We start from the raw sequence: 16,859 nt of genomic DNA on the forward strand, positions 1-16,859 counted from the left end.
AAAGAGAGGAGATCTGATAAGGACCAACGCGGCAGTAATTGACTTTGCTCGCAAAATGGGCAACACACCCGTGGCTGCGTTAATGAAATTATATCAAGCCAAGAGCATATCAGTCGCGTGCTATGGGAGTGACCTCTGGGGATTTTTACCAGTGCCTGACCTAATAATCACAGAAAATAACTTTTTAAAACAAATCTTATGTTTACCGAAAAGTACTGCCAATTTCTCCATCCACGAGGAACTGGGCATGCCACACTTAGAGGATACAATTGCAGTGAACCCCCTCTTGTGCTGGCTAAATAGTTGGCTGAACAACGAAATACTTTTTACTCAGAACATTTTATCTGAAGCACTCACATGGGACGGGAAACTAAAGATACCCTGGATAAAGTACATTCGAGACTGTCTTCAAAACCTGGGCAGACTGGACCTCTTCTCAGCCCCAGAGACAGTAACAAAGTATGATGTAACATCTGTAAAGACCTCTTTTCTAATGAACCGCCAGTTGGCGAGGGAAGAGACTGAACTGAAGAAGGGCAGTGTGTTGAACCATATTTTATCCAAAACATGTACTCAAATAGAACCATATTTATCCTGGACTATCTCCAGATACGAGCGCTTTTTAATGACTAGATTTCGTTTTGACCTTTTTCATCTGTTACTAGCCGTGCCCAGCGGAGCCCATAGGGGGCAAGTGCTGCCAGCTTGCGGCTGCGACAATAAGTCTCCGCAAGATCTGGCGCACTTTTTATTTATATGCCCATATTATACCGTACCTCGAAAAATGTTTTTAAAACCCCTCCTTAAAAAACTGAACTTTGCGCAAATAAGGCCCGCAATGATTTATCTTAAAATGTTGCACTGTGAAAGCACTTTATATGTAATCAATTTTTTAAAAACAGCCCTGAGATTTAGGAAAAGTATGGAAGGTTAATAAGTATCTTAATGAACTGAACTGCCGCTTTTGTATGAGCTGAGAAAGGGTTTATCGCAATCTACTGTTTTATATCTATTTGTTTTTAAATGATGAATTGTTCACATATGTGTTACTTTTCTTTTTCTATGTACTTTTATGACTGATTTTACCTTCAGTCGAATAAAGAAACTTTGAATTGAATTGAATATATATATCTATACTACTAGTATAAAGAGAGAACAGAAACCTTTTGGCAAGGTAAACTCGGGAACCACAGCGCCAATCCACACACCCAGTACATTGTTGGAATCCTCAGGGTGTGTAGATGGACATAGGCGACATAAAATAAAAATAAAACGTAAATTAAAAAATTAAAATGTCAAAACAAAGTAGTCCCCTAAAACTAGCGCCGGCCGTGACGTAGCGCTGACCCCGACCTAGACGTACGTGATGACGACAGGCGGGGAGTAGCAGTGACGAGCGGCGAGGAGTGGCGGTGAAGTCCGGAGCTGGCGGCTCAGGTAAGGCAAAGGCAGGCGGGAGGCGGGCGGGAGGTGCGAGGCTTGAGGCGGTCTGGGCAATGTCGGGGCAGGCGGAGGTGGCGAGGCGGGAGGGATGCGGTCAGGGCAATGTAGAGGCGGGCGGGAGTACACAGAACCATAAAATGCTGCCCACAGCCCCCTTCTGCCCCGGGCAATGCCGGGGCGGGCTGCTAGTATATATATATTTCCATATGTCCATATGTTTTAATCTTCTCTGATTTTGCTAACATTGCTTTTTTTTGTTGGTAAATGGAGAAATGCGTTGCGACTTCTCAAGCTTGTGTCTCTTGCTCTCAGACGGAATGTGGAATCTCCAGGCGTGGATTCCGGTGAGAGCATGGAATTTGTCTTCTTTTCGTGCTCAGCTGCCTTTGTTGTTACTGACTTAGGAAATAAATATTCCTGCTGGAATTTGCCTCTTTTACTTGCATTTCTCATTTCTACATTACCTATATGTGCATTAGGGTGACCTGATTCTATAAATATAGGCTCATGCATGGTGTGGGTGATTCCCCATTAACGGTTATGGCCTACGGGAGGACTACAGAGTTCTTCTTAAAATTTTATGAGAAGGAATACACTGAGCTTAGGGGCCAAGTGCAACTGCCAGAGCCTGGTACTGAGAATACAGAGCCCTGCATATGGTGGAGGTGCTGGGTGTGCCAGAAGTCTTTGGTAACCACAGTTCCCATGTGAAGGGAAGAGGGAGAATCCTGTGCCTGGGCCTGTGATAGGGTTTCCTCTGAATAAACCATGGTGTAGAGGTGCTCCCCTATTTGGACCAGGGGATCACTCCGCAAGAATCAGGGGTTTGGGCAGGGTAGAGTTTCCTGTGCAAACACCTGGTGAGGGCATTGGAGGGCCTAGTTGTAAGTCAGGGTAGTCCATCATTGTTCTGTAGAAAATGTGCAAGCACTGTCTATTCAAGCTAGTGCAGTGCACTGCTTTGCAAAAAAGAACATATATTGTGGCTTCTTGTAGTGTCATTGTCATGCCAAAACAATTAATTCCTTCATAACTTATGGTAGTTCCATGTTTTATTGTGCTGGAGATTTCTGCCCTCTTTATTGATAATTAATTCATAGGTTGTCATTCTGAAGATGCTCTACTGGTATTTATTTCAATAATGTGGTTTTCTTTGCTGGAGTGGACTGGCGTTGAGTTATACCTCAGATGTTATCCTGTGCAACAGAGGAGAAGACCCGCTTTGTGAATCAGTGCACGATTGTCACCAGATGAGCAGCAGGGGACTGACCCTGTGATCCTCACTAGGCCAGGAGTAAACGACCTGTCATTTCTGATAGAAGTGGTCCGAGGTGCAGGTCCCTTGTGATTTGTGGTAATGCAGGTCTTGCTATTCAAGAGACGGTGAGCAGTCATTTTTGTGATGTAGACTGTACAAATGTTGTCTAGCATTTGTTACTCGTGATAATGCTACATTTTGCTGTGCTGGAAGAAGGGTGCACCCGGTGTTTATTACGCTATGCACGAGAGTTCTAGACTCTGACTAGAATCTTGACCATTTACTTATTCAAACTTGAGTAAGTAACTTTTGTTTAGTTACAGAGACCAAAATATCTAGTACATTTCAGTTATTTCCTAGTCAGTACTGAAGTGTCAGAACCTCCTCATTATTCTTTTTTTTCGTTTATCTACAGCCTCCAGAACAATTTTATTAAAGAGGATGGAGCCAAGTTCATAGCAGCAGCACTACTAACCAACTCCAGGTTGACCACCCTTCAGTGAGTATATCTTCATCTCCCCTTCTCATTCTACAGCTAGTGTACTAGTCTCTGCTGTCTCTCTATACTATTATATCACTTCCTCCAGCAGTTGTCAGACATTGACTGTAGTTGTAATGTTTTTACCAATTAAGTGCTTAATTTGTGCTGGTGGTTGCAGTTGGTGGTCGATGAAACTCATTTTCTGATGGATACTTCTACACGCAGATTCCTCACCTCCTGAATATCCTTAGGCTTAGATTCCCTCCAAAAAAATTTCATAGCTGTCCCACACCGGTAGGGGGTGCCTTCTCCTCATCAGCACTGGAAGTGACATTAGGGTAATAAAGCGCACCACTGGGTGCGTAACTGGTTGTGCAACTTCAGTTAAATTTTTACTACACCTTCGACTCGGATCTGCAGCTTGCTAAGTGGGGAGTTCCTCTCCAAGATTTCTTCATCCAAATTTTTGTTGTAGTGGTCATCATGTCACCTCCTAAATGTTCAGGATTTAAACTCTTCTTAAGATGTGAGGGTCATATGTATATCACAGATTCCCACGATGATTGCCTCTGGTGTCTAGGGTCTGAAAGCAAAACCTGTAACTCATGTCAGAGCATGCATGCTAAGGCCCAGCAAGAGAGGGAAAGAAATCTCTTCATGCTCAGGGCCTGAGATGACAGTCAACCCCCAAAATCTCATCCTCGCTCAAGAATACTGGAGTCCTCATTTTTCAGGTCAGCAAAGACACATAAAAAGAGAAGACAAGAGGAATCTTCTTAATTTCATTCTAAAGGTAACTCACCAAGACACAGTAGGATTCATTTTCGGAAGTGGCGTTAGTCAAAGATCTGTTCCCGGTAGGGTTGGCGCCTGCGGCGCCAAGTGACCCAGCACCAATGCCATTGAAACTGCAAGATCTGGCATTAGGGACTCAGGCTTCTCACACATCTCCAGAGGTATCTAATCTGGGACTAGACTGTGGGTTTTTCCACGTCTGACCTGTATTAATTTTATTTATGCGTTTTTATATAGCGGATTTTACCCGAAGGCGTCAGAGCGCTTCACAATAGGAACAGTAACGATACATGAGGAGAAAATTACAAGTGAGCAAATTACAAAAGCAAATGTTAAGGTACATGAGGCAAAAGTGACAATTGTGAGCAAACAAAATACATGAGATAGCAAACGGTGAAATACAGGAGAAAAAAGTGACATGTGTGCAAGTTACAAGAGAAAACAAAGTACAATTAGAGGTATAATACTGCAATATATGGCAGACACTCAAGCACAAGAACAAACGTTATGTAGGCAATGGTGGCACTTGTGCAAGTATCTAAAGCAGACAAAATGTGAGAGGTAGCCAACAGTGTGTTACAAGAGAAAAGTGGCGTGTGCATGTTACAGAAGAGTACCAAACACAGGTACAAGGATAATACTGCAATAAATGGCAAACACTCCAACCACAGGAACACACTGGGAAGGCACTTCCATTGTCATGGAGAATAGAATTTTCAATAATGGGAGGTGTCCCTTCAGATAGTAGAGAGAGCTTGAATTACATTTGGAGGAGAAGAACTTTGAGGTCCGTTTTGAAGGCTTGGGAGAGGTGGTGGTCCGGAGCTGAGGCGGAAGTGAGTTCCAGATTCTCACTGCGTTGCCTGAAAAGGATTGGGCCAACGATCTTTCCTTCTTGAAAGTGGGAAGTTCAAGCAATAAATTTCCCGAATTACGAGATCGTCTAGAGCCTCCAGAGAGTTTCAGTTTATTCTCCAGGTAGCGAGGAGAGGAGGAGTGCAAGGCTTTGTGGGTGATACAAGCAGTCTTGTAGATAGCTCTAGCCTCAATGGTAGGCCAGCGGAGGGTGGATAACATCAGTGTGATGTGGTCGCTTCTTTTGGCCCCAAAAATGAAATGAACTGCTGAATGGAGAACAGATTTAAGAGGGGACAGGTGGGATTTGGGGAGGCCAGTAAGAAGAGAATTGCAGTAGTCCAGTCTGGAGAGGATCAGCGATTGCACCAGGGTTTTAAGGTCTTGCTGCGGGGAAAAGCGACGAATTCCCCAAAGAAGGCACAGTTGGTATTGAGCAGACTCTGCAATGGAATTGATGTGGGAGATTAGATTGAGTTTTTTGTCGAGTATGACACCAAGGGATTTTGCGCTGTCGACAATGACGGGTTTATTGTTAAGTAGATTTATCTGATCCATCCATGATTGAACCGGGGAAGGAGAAAGTGAGGAGGAGAGAAGGAGGAATTCAGTTTTGGAGGGATTCAGAATCAGTGGATGGGTTGACATCCAGTTTTGAATGGAATCGAGAGTAGAGCTTAGGATGGCGAGATCGTGAGTGGAGGCAACCTTGAGGTAGATTTGAGTGTCATCTGCATAGAGATGATAGTGGATCCCGGATTTACTTAGGAGATTTTCCAGTGGTTCTAAATAGAGATTGAACAATGTGGGTGCAAGTATAGAGCCTTGAGGAACACCTTGACCTACCGCCAAAGGAGATGAAAGACTGTTTGCTATTTTGATCATTTGGGATCTATCAGAGAGGAAGGAAGCAAACCATTTCAGCACAGTGCCCTTCATGCCCATTCTCTGTTGCAGAGTGTTGAGGAGAGTGTTATGATTGACAGTGTCAAAGACTGCAGAAAGGTCAAGGAGAATTAGAAGACAGGACCCCCCGAATCGAGTATCCTCAGTGCGTCATCAACCACTTGCAGAAGGACTGTTTCAGTGCTGCAGTTTTCGATGAAGCCGGACTGACAATTGTCAAGAAGATCATGATCAAGAAAGGGTAGGTTAGTGATGGGGCGGAGGTTGTTGAGGTCATTTGCATCAGCAGTGGGTTTTGTAAGCAGAGGGGTGACCTTCCCAGTTTTGAAGGAGACAGGAAGGGAGCCTTGACAGAGGGAGATGTTGACCAGAGTGGTCCAATATGAAAGAGAATGGGTATAGAAGTCAATGGCAATGGCACTGGGAATGGGGTCCAAAGAATGGTTGGAGGGCTTTGTTTCGAGGATGTAATTGAGAAGGGCATCTTCGGAGATGGGGGTCAAAGTTCTGCTAAATGGCTAAGGATTTGCGCTCCTCTGGAGGGGTAGGATGAGCGACCTGATCCACAAGGGATTTCACTTTTTCGTCAAAGAATATAGCGAAATCCGCTGATTTCTTTGTAGAATCCTCCAACTTGGAAGTTGGGGGAGAGCAGTTAGGAATCTTGATGAGATCGAATAGATTTTTGGGTCTATTTTTGGCTGAGTTAAGGAGGGCTCTGAAGTGCGACGCTTTCCCAAGGAAGATGTGCTTGTGGTCCTTGGATCTTGCTGATCGAAGCGTGGCCAAATTATCGGTGGAGGGCGCTTGCCTTCATTGTTTTTCCAGGAATCTTAGCTGCTTCCTTTTTTTCATAGAGGGATTTGTTGAACCAAGGTGCTGAGGGAGTGGGCCTTATCTTTTTGCTTTGGAGAGGAACAACGTTATTGATTTCGACTGCAAGGACTGTGAGGCAACAAAGCTGATTCACAAAGGGAACCAACATCAATATTTTTAGCATCATGGAACCAGGAGGTAGCCCTCCTAGGTTGGCCAAGAGTTATAGAGTGTGATAGGTGGAGAGAGAATGGGATGAGGAGGTGGCCAGACCAGTCTACATGAATAGGGGTAGCGATAGTAAGCATGCCTGCTTTAGAAATAACAAGGTCCAGGATTGAGCCCTTAGAGTGTGTTGATGCTGTGCAGTGTTGGATAAGATCGTTTGCAGAGAGGAAGGTGACCGTTGAGTGCCCAGAAGAGTCTTGCGGTAAGCCCCAGTGGAGACTGAAGTCACCCCTGACGGTCTGATTGTCACTTTGCGAGAATCGGTCGCTGATGAAGTCCTTGAGTTCCTCCATAAACGAAGGTCCACTACAAGGCGGGCGGTAAATGACATGGAATCTGAGGGGTGAGCGGTGGTGCAATTGAAGCTCAAGAGAAAGGCATTCAAAAGTGTTGAAGGAGCTGATAGGAAAAGCTTTAAGTTGAAGGGAGTTTCTAAAGAGGACTGCAACACCTCCCCCAATGTTGTCAATTCTGACATTCCTAAATATAGAATAGCCTGTGGGTAATAGGAGATCAAACATAGAGTGAGAGGCATTGTTGAACCAGGTCTCTGTGAGAAAGAGCATGTCAATATTCTGAAGGGTGATGGTATCGGAGATTTCAAGTTTGTGTTTGACTGCAGATCTGCAGTTGTGGAGCAGACAGCGCAGCTCTGTCAGACTCTTTTGGTGACGTGGGCACTTGGGCTCTGAAGGGGGATCGGGATATTGTACTTACTCCAGTATTGGAACTGTCATAGATTCACATGCCTGAATCATTCCCTGTCGTCGAGCCAATCAGAGCTCCTCACCCTCTAGAACACTCCTAAGAGAACCTTCTGCCCCTCAGATTTTCTACTGCACGTTGTGCTAGGGAGTCTCCTTTGAACACTGCTCAAACTCTTCAATTTAACTTACTTTGACTGAAATTTGAGGTTCTCTCATTTTCTAGTTTCTTCTGATTTGAAATTCCTTATTCCTCTACCATGACTGATGAGGAGAAGAAAGGATTATTTAGAGCTTGTGCCACCTGCTCTAAAAAAAAGGCTTTATACAGATGACCCTCACAAAGACTGCCTATATCCAGACCATCAGGCAGAGAATTGTAAGGTATGTCGAACCTTTTCAAATAAAACCTTGAGGGATCGTGAGGGAAGACTTCTACTTTGGCTCCAGAAGGTTAAAGCCAGAAAGGAGATCCTCTCAAGTGAGAGTGAGGAGGAGTTATCTTCGTCTAAGAGATCTCATAAAAGAAGCAGATCTCCTCAGGTGCATACCTCAGGTGAGATACCTGAGAAGGCCCCAAAAAAGAGCACCCCAGGGTCTTCAGGGCGCAGTCCCTCAAAATCACCTTCAGGTACACCTAAGGGGAAGAAGGGTTCTGCTTCTGAGGTGAAACAGGTGAAGAAAACTGCCTCAGAACCTTCAACATCTCCTCCAAGGGTCAAGATTACCTACAAAAAGACTTCCTCTACACCTTCTGAGGAGTGAAAGGATCTACACTGTCGACGACAAAAACATCATCATCGTCGACGAAACCGGAGGTTAAGTCTATGTCTAAGACGACCATGGCTATATCTACATCGTCGACGGGATCGTCGACGGCGGTGACGACGACGGGAGCGGCGACGACGAGATCGGCGGGAGCGTCAACGGTAACTACAATTTTCGACGATAGCGTTGACGATGATAATATGGTCTACGACAGCGACGGGGATCTCGTCAACGGGCTCGTCGACGAGAGAAGAAACCCCATAAAAGAGGTTGTCATCTTGGAAAAGGACAATAATGCCAGAGGTTAAATCTCCAAGCAAGATGTCTCCATTAGTCTCTTCTAACCTTCTGTAAAAGTAGGACTCACAGGATGATGATGAAGGTGGTCCCTTTGGATACGCGAGTAGTCCTTTGCAGTTAAAGGTAAAATACCAGGTGGAAGATTCGGAGGAAGAATATGGGGAGTTTCGGGATCGTCCCCAAGAACGGTAACAATATCACCAAGAGCATCATGAAGAGATGAGAAGTGTGCCATCTTCTTTACTGAAAGACCTCCAGGGCATGGTGGAGGATTATAGAAGAAGGCATCCGACGCCTCAAACTTCTCAGGAAATCCCGGAGTTTACACCTTGGCCTCGATCGTTACCGGGTACACCGGTGCGAAGAAGGGAGATCTTGCCAGAACCCATTCCTAGGTCTTCACCACCAAAATCTCAACATGACCCAGATACCTCGGATAATGACTATGAAGATGGAGAGATTGCAGAACCTAGTAGAGAATGGGATGACTATCTCATTCCTTCACCTTCAACTCCTACGCCAAAACCAGTAGATTCTCCACCAGAGGACATTTGTGGTTTTCATAACCTGATGGGAAGAGCCACTAGAAGATTTGCACTTACCATGTCGGAGGATAAGGCGGAATGTTTTCTATATGACTTTAAGGAACGCTATCGAAGATCTGTTAGGTCCTTACCTATTGTAAGTCATATCTGGGAAGAAGGCCTGAAGGTTATGGAGACGCCAGCTATGGTGACTCCAGTTCTCGCCGGGCTGGACAAGAAATATAAAGCGCCTGCAGATGCTCCAGTGTGTCTTTTGGGTCATCCCAAACCGGATTCAGTGATTACGCAGGCAGCGCAACAGAAATCAGAAATCCGTCCGCTCCAATTACAACACCACCAGACAGAGAGGGTAGGAGGCTGGACAACGCAGGAAAGAGATTTTCCCTAATGTCTGCTCTGCTGGTAAAAGCTGTTAATGCTCTCGCTATTCTAGGAAGATACAACAGGCAAATGTGGTGCGACCTGTCGCCGTATATTAACCAGGTGCCAGAACCAGCGAAACAAGAAGCCAGAAAAATTCTTCTGGAGGGTGAAAGGACTTTGGCGGAAGTCATAGAATGCGCTATGGATATAGCGACCACGGCGTTTAGGTCTCTAGGAGGAGCGGCAGTTCTGCGCAGACAAGGATTGCTAAGAGCGACAGCTTTTAGGCCTGAAGTTCAGAATAAGATCTTAGACCTCCCTTTCAATGGAGAAGATTTATTCGGGAAACATATTGACGACACATTACAAAGTATCAAAAAAGATACGGATACTGCGAAAGCATTGGGAACTCGGCAGTACAGAAAGGTTCCTTTTCGAGGCTCTAGAGGTAGAGGGCAATCATCTTATAGAGGAGGATATCAGCAAGGGAGATATTCCTCTTACTCCGCCTCGTCTCAGCCAGCAGTACACTCAGCGACAATCAGGAGGTTATACAAAATCTACTCCGAGAGGCAAAGGTGGTCGTCAGGGGAAGCACAACACCCGACGACAATGACAACCTTTATCTTCCGGCTGCATCAACACTCCTAGGATCAAGTGCTCCTCTGGGTGGAAAGATTGCTCGTTATTTTCAAAATTGGTGAAAAATAACAACAGACGAATGGGTCCTCAACATTATTCGAATCAGCCACACCCTAGAATTTCTACAGACGCCTCCTTGTACACCACCGATGCATTAAAAAGTCAATCATCTGCATCAACTCCAGAAGGAGATTCGGACAATGCTCCGGAAGGGAGCAATAGAACCGGTACCAAATTCCCAAAGGTACAAGGGGTTTTACTCCCGATTTTTTCTGATCATGAAAAACATACTCCAATGGCATCCTATTCTGGATCTCAGATCCCTAAACACCTATCTCAAAAAGCAATCTTTCAGGATGGTGTCTCTTCAGGACATCCTTTTGCTATTGATCCCAGGAGATCATATGACCACTTTGGGCCTACAGGATGCGTATTTTCATGTACCTATCCATCCCGCGCACAGACAGTACCTACGGTTCTTGGTAGCCGGAAGACATTATCAATTCAAGGTACTGCCATTCGGCCTAAAGTTAGCTCCACGAGTGTTCACAAAATGCCTTGATTGATTGAAAATGCCTGGCTCCTGTGCAAAGGAAGCAAAAACATCAAATATTTCCTTACCTGGATGACAGGTTAGTCAAAGCACCATCAGAAGCACAAGCCAGGGCGTCAACAAAGGCCTGCATAGATTTGTTTGCCAAACTGAGTTTGACTCTACACGAAGGAAAATTAAAACTTCATCCGACAAAACTGATCACATTTCTGGGAGCAATACTAGATACGGACAGCAACAAGGCGTTTCCCTCCGAAGAAAGACTTTCTAAAAAGAAAGTATCTTTCAGTGCACAAGTACAAGTCATTGCTGGGCATGATGTCATCTTGCATTCCCCTCGTGCCTCACTGCAGATTAAGGATGCAATCTTCAGTGGCGTCATGCGGAGGGATCCTTCGAAGACACAGTCCAAGTGACACCAGTCATGGTTCAAGCAGCAACATGGTGGACACAAAAAGAAAATGTCTCTCAGGGTCTGTCATTTCTTTCAAGACCAGCTCCATTGGTGGTAACTACCGATGCGTCCCTGGAAGGATGGGGAGCTTTCATTCAGGACCTTCAAGTCAGTGGTTGTTGGAAGGTGCACGAGCAGCAATTACACATAAATCTGCTAGAACTCAGGGCAATCCGCATCCCATTGCAAGCTTTCCTGCCAAGAATAAGAAGTTTGTCGGTGTTGATAAGAACGGATAACACTAAGGCGGTGTACTACTTAAACAAACAGGGAGGAACAAGATCACTCTCTCTGTCTCAAGAGCCCCAGACAATATGGGAGTGGGCACTACTGAAGGGGATAATCTTGACAGCAGAGCATCTCCTGGGAGATCAGAACGGCAAGGCGGATACTCTCAGCAGGCTCAAATCGTCCTGCCACGAATGGGAGCTGAACCAAGGGATCCTGGACAACATTTTTCAAAGGTGGGGGACGCCAACAGTAGACCTTTTTCGGCACAAGAAAGAATAGGAAATGATGGTTCTTCGCAAGCTGGCTCCCCCAGAGGGGATCTTGGGGGAATGCGTTTTCGTTGGCATAGTCCAGCATCTTTGCTTACGTTTTTCCTCCAATTCCTATCCTGCCCCGCGTGCTTATGAAGATCAAGAAAGAACCGTGCAGGCTAATCCTGATAGCCCCGTGGTGGCCCAGACAACACTGGTTCACGGAACTACTGCTGCTGTCGGAGGATCGTCGAGTTCGTCTCGGACCAATTCCATCACTTCTGACAATGTCCCAGGCACAAGTGCTCCCTCCGGACCCGAAATCCTTACGATTAGCGGCCTTTCTCCTGAACACTGTGAATTTCAACATCTGAAAATCTCAGGCGAATGTAGAAGAATCCTGTCCAAGGCTAGAGCGGATAGTACCAACAAAACGTACAGGATGAAGTGGAAGAGGTTTTGTCTATGGTGTCAGAGACATAACATTCACCCTCTAACTGTGGCACCTCATCAAATAATCCCATAAATCTTACTTTTAGCCAAGTCAGGATTGGCTCATGCTTCGATTAAGGTGCATTTGGCTGCATTATCCCACTACAGGAGGTCTTCTTCAGGCCCGTCCTTTTGGTCATCAAGGATCATCAAACAATTAATGAAGGGATTATTCAGAGTCTTTCCTCCAATAAAGCCTCCACCACCGCTCTGGAATCTCAACATAGTGCTGTCACAATTGATGAAAAGACCTTTTGAGCCTATACACAGGGTGGACCTTAAGTTCCTGTCTTGGAAGGTGGCTCTGTTCATCGCACTAACTTCAGCAAGAAGAGTAGGAGAACTGCAAGCTTTCACAATTCAAGAGCCTTTCCTACAGTTTCAGGAAGACAGAATGATGCTGAGAACTAATCCAAAATGTATTCCTAAGGTACCAACTGAATTTCATCTGAATGAGCCATTAGTGTTAAAACGTTTCTTTCCTCAACCAACAACAGCGGCGGAAAGAGTGTTACACTCACTGGACGTTCCAAGATGTCTCAAGTTCTATTTAAAGGAAACGAAGAGCTTTCGCAAATCTTCACAGCTCTTCGTCGCTTTCAGCGCACCCTGGAAAGGTTTCCCTTTATCAAAGAGGGGGATTGCCAGATGGATTTCCAGTGCGATTGTTTACTGTCATCAAGCTGCTGGAAAGCCTCTAAATGCACAAGTTTGTGCCCATTCCACGAGAGCAGTGGCCACTTCCACTGCATTGTTTGGAGGAGTGCCAATCCAGGATATCTGCAGGGCGGCGACCTGGGCATCTACGCACACCTTCACCAGGCACTACTGCTTGGAAGCAGCCGCAGAATCGGATGCGGCGGTGGGAGAGGCAGTACTGCGAAACATCATCCAGTAAAGGTGAGCCTTCTTTCCATCCCTCCATATTTTTTCTCTTGTTTTCCAAAGTCACATTTCTTGTATTTTCATATACTTGATTTTCATGCTGTATTACATGATGAGGATGAAATGTACAAGATTAAGGTGCTTTGTAATATCACTGCTCGTTATTCTGATTCAGGCATGTGAATCTATGAAAGTTCCAATACTGAAGTAAGAAAACAAGTTACTTACCTGTAACTGTAGTTCTCATCCAAGGGATACTCATCAATAGTCATAATCTATGAAGAATCCCCGCCAATGTGCGGGATCCAGGAGCATATAGAAAATACATATAAATATATATATGTATATATATGTGAAAACATATTTGCTTCAACACATTTTCCAACTGGCAAACCTGCTGCAAAATTACATGAAATAGCATACACACAATAGTACTCTCCCAACTCCTAAGGAAGAGAGAAAGAGCAGTAAACATTTGCATACGACAATGCTTTATTGCCATAGGAAAAACCTGTAATTGCAGGCATTTGCCAGTAGGCTGCAGTAGAGTATAAAGAAACAAAGAAAAACTGACACCTTGCCTTTAAGGCATTAGAGTAGGGGTACCGTGTCTTTAAGACCTGAAGGCGACCCCCTGCTCCCATGATGCACCACAGGTGGCAGTTGGGTCAGTTCATTTTTCTGGCTCCTTCTGTGAGGATCCTGGAGCTTGAGCTCTTCGGTTTTTGACTGAAATTGTTATTTTGAGTGAATTTTCTCAGAAAATTCGACACCTTCTGGTGTTTTAAGACTTCCGCTTTGTTTTTTGTGGTGTTCCACAAAAATGTTTCTGTCAGAATGCCTGCTTTATTCCAGAAGTGTCCTTCATGTGACAAGAAGATGGCTTGTGTGCCTTCCATCTGCACTCAACCCTGACCAGTGCAATCACTGTCAGAAGTTCTCTAGGCGGACTCTTCGTGACAGAGAACGCATTAGACTTCATGCCATGTTGGAGAAAGACAAAAGTCATCAGGTTGGTGGCCACCGAGGCCCCAGAACGTCTTCTTCAATCAAGCATGCTCAAAAACGGCGACGTTCCGCATCTCCTGCCTCCAGAAAGAGGAAGGAAGGAAGAAAATCTCCATCGACGTCGAAGAGGCCCAGGCGCTCTTCTGGATCACCATCGCGACGTCGAAAGTCTCCGTCGCAGCCAAGTAAGTCGACGTCGAGACGCCACACTTCGGGCTCGAAGACTGTGGCTGCTGACGTGTCCAAGTCTCCGTCGACGTCGAGGCTTCCATAGACGTCGAGACACTCTCCGCCGCCCTCGAGGGGGTCAGCGTCGAGAGTTATGACGGCTTCCAGATTGCCGTCGGCTGGCGTGCGGCCGTCGAGAGGATCGTCGTGATCCCACCATTCGACGTTGAGGAGTTCGACACCTAGGCAACGTCAAGAGCAATCGCTGTCGACACGACATCGAAGAAGGTCGTCGACAGGGCGCCATGGAGGTTCTCCTTCTACTCGACGTCGAGGTCACCGACTCGACGCTGAACATCGCAGTCAAGATCGTCAAGGCGTGGACAATTGACGTCGAGAACATCAAGGCCTCGTTCGACGCCATTGGTCACACAAACGTCTTCGACCTCGAAGCTTTCGCCGTCGAGGGAACAGGTCAAGATGATTGTGTAGTCTCCTGGGTCCAGGTCATCAGGGGACAGATCTTCATCTTCTGAGTTGAACATTGTGGAGATCTCTCCAGAAGCGTCCCCCAGATCTACGTACAGATCACGCAGTGTGCCATCTGACCGCCCTCAGGGAGCTGTTTCGGTCGGTTGCAGTTGTCCGGGCTCGGATTACTCCCGCACGTTCTCTCCGTCTGCTCCGAGGACAAGCACTCCGGTCAGACCAGCTAAGTCTCCTCCTCGGAGGCCACGACCCTCACCGGACCAAGATCTCCTGCCAGATTACGCTCTCCGGCACGGCTAAGAACACCTGTCAAGCCAAGACCTTCCCCCAGACCAAGATCTCCACCTAGACATCGGTCTAGATCCAGGGGTCGGCACAGCCATCATTGCGACAGGTCTCATCACAGAGGACGCACTAGATCTCCAACTTGGTACTCTTGCACGAGGTCTACGGTCCGGGACTATTCTCCGACCTTCTCCTCTACTCCTCCTTCAAGAGTCTCAACTATTGATGACATCGCAACCTTTACAAATACAATGATAACAGTATGGGTGGACTAGCAAGCACAGAGAATACACCACACATTTTTGTGTATCACAGTCCATGAATCAAAAAAAGGGCCTTGCGCTCAACCCCCTAGGATCTTTCGTTAGGACCCCAACTTGGAAAACACTCAAAAATCTCAATAGCGGGAGCGCCGTGTTCAAAAAATGTATTTTCATAGGTTCAACAGCGTTGATTCCAAATCTTCTTTTCTTGAAGTTTTGATCATAAAATGATGGCGACACTTATTTTATCAATGTTCAATTCTCCATATCATATCCAATCGTTATATAACAAAACAGGTACAGTTAAACAGCTGACGCGTTTCGTCCGGGAACGGACATCATCAGGGCTGTCAAAACAAATTCAAATAAACTCACAGTCAATATCAATTATTTATCACAACAACATAAAATCACTAGAGTATCAAACTGTTATTACAATCATTGTTCTAAAACACCTGCCTATTTAACATACTAATCATATTCACATTACTTTATTACCCATTCATGGAATAATTAAATCCAATGTATATTACAAATCTCATTGTCTACCCGCTCACATTTCCCTAATAATAATGACTTTACACATCACAGCGGCCTACCTCCAAAAGTATTCACTATCTCCACGTGGTTTAGCGAAAAGTTAATCTCGGAGTTGTTCCCCAAATTATCTGGCTTCTTGTGTACAATGGGAAACCTGCAATCAATAACACCAGTCTTGATCTTCCCATTAAATCCTCCATGCTGTAACATATATCTAAAACCATCCTGCGAGTTAGGGTTCTTGATATTCTTCTCATAGAAAGATTTATCACGCACCTTCCCCAACCCCCACAAACTGTGCAGATATTATATACATATACCACTATGCAATTTCCCAATATGACTATATGAGGTGTTCTGCCTACCTTGACTCATATCCGATAATATTCTACCTCATGGGGCGGAAGTCAGTTCACTATCCAGAAATCACAAATTCTTATTAATTCTATAGAAAAGAAAAATGTATCAAATAAGCTTCCAGTTAAATGCATTGCTCACTAACATTCACTATTCACCTTCCTCTTATTTATAGACATCACTACACCGAAATCTCTAGCCACCCTCTAGGTCCTGCAACCCCTCTTGTTCACCAAAGTGGTATAATCCTCAACATTTCTTATTACATGTACAGTAACCTCTTATCATGGTAGTAACACCCTCTTCACCCCACACCGGTAGACCACTGCTTCAGATTCCATTCCAATCCTTATCCTGTTCCTCACCTTAGTTATGGTGTACTCTTAACTCGTTCAGGCCTGGACTCCTACACACATTCTTGACTATCTCCAATCTAAAATATATAAAGTAGAACACACCTCTAATATCTCACAATATAGCCATCCTGTTCCCCTTACCCCCATTAAGCACATCAGCACCTCTCTCTTACCTCCCAATATATTGAACAAATGCACCGTCAATTCTTTCTCTTAATAAGTTAAGCAGTGGGCTCAAAATATCATAAAAATACAGACCAAAAACAAATACTTTTGTCAGCACCCAGTCTACACGAAAAGTTCACCCCTTAGTTCTCTTTCTCCTCCCTTCATTTGGTCTAGTCCAGCACTCCAAACAACCCCGTGCTCTCCCCTTGCTAATTCCAACCAAACTGACGATTACGGTCCAGGCCGGAGACATCT

At 45.2% G+C, this 16,859-nt stretch overlaps 1 protein-coding gene and 1 long non-coding RNA gene across 2 annotated transcripts in view; one reads left to right on the forward strand and one right to left on the reverse strand.

The window, feature by feature from the left end:
• Positions 1-16,859, forward strand: part of NLRC3 (NLR family CARD domain containing 3) — a 1,491,832-nt gene that overhangs the window by 711,517 nt on the left and 763,456 nt on the right. Inside the window, exon 8 of the mRNA XM_086941402.1 lies at positions 3,117-3,200. Coding sequence (XP_086797528.1) covers positions 3,117-3,200 — 84 coding nt within the window. The remainder of the gene's footprint in view (positions 1-3,116; positions 3,201-16,859) is intronic.
• LOC147688513 (uncharacterized) overlaps positions 1-16,859 on the reverse strand; it is a 221,993-nt gene that overhangs the window by 138,892 nt on the left and 66,242 nt on the right. The gene's annotated exons all lie outside the window — the stretch shown is intronic.

This window comes from Lissotriton vulgaris, chromosome 10 (genome assembly GCF_964263255.1).
Source record: "Lissotriton vulgaris chromosome 10, aLisVul1.2, whole genome shotgun sequence".
NCBI classification, from domain to species: Eukaryota; Metazoa; Chordata; class Amphibia; order Caudata; family Salamandridae; genus Lissotriton; species Lissotriton vulgaris.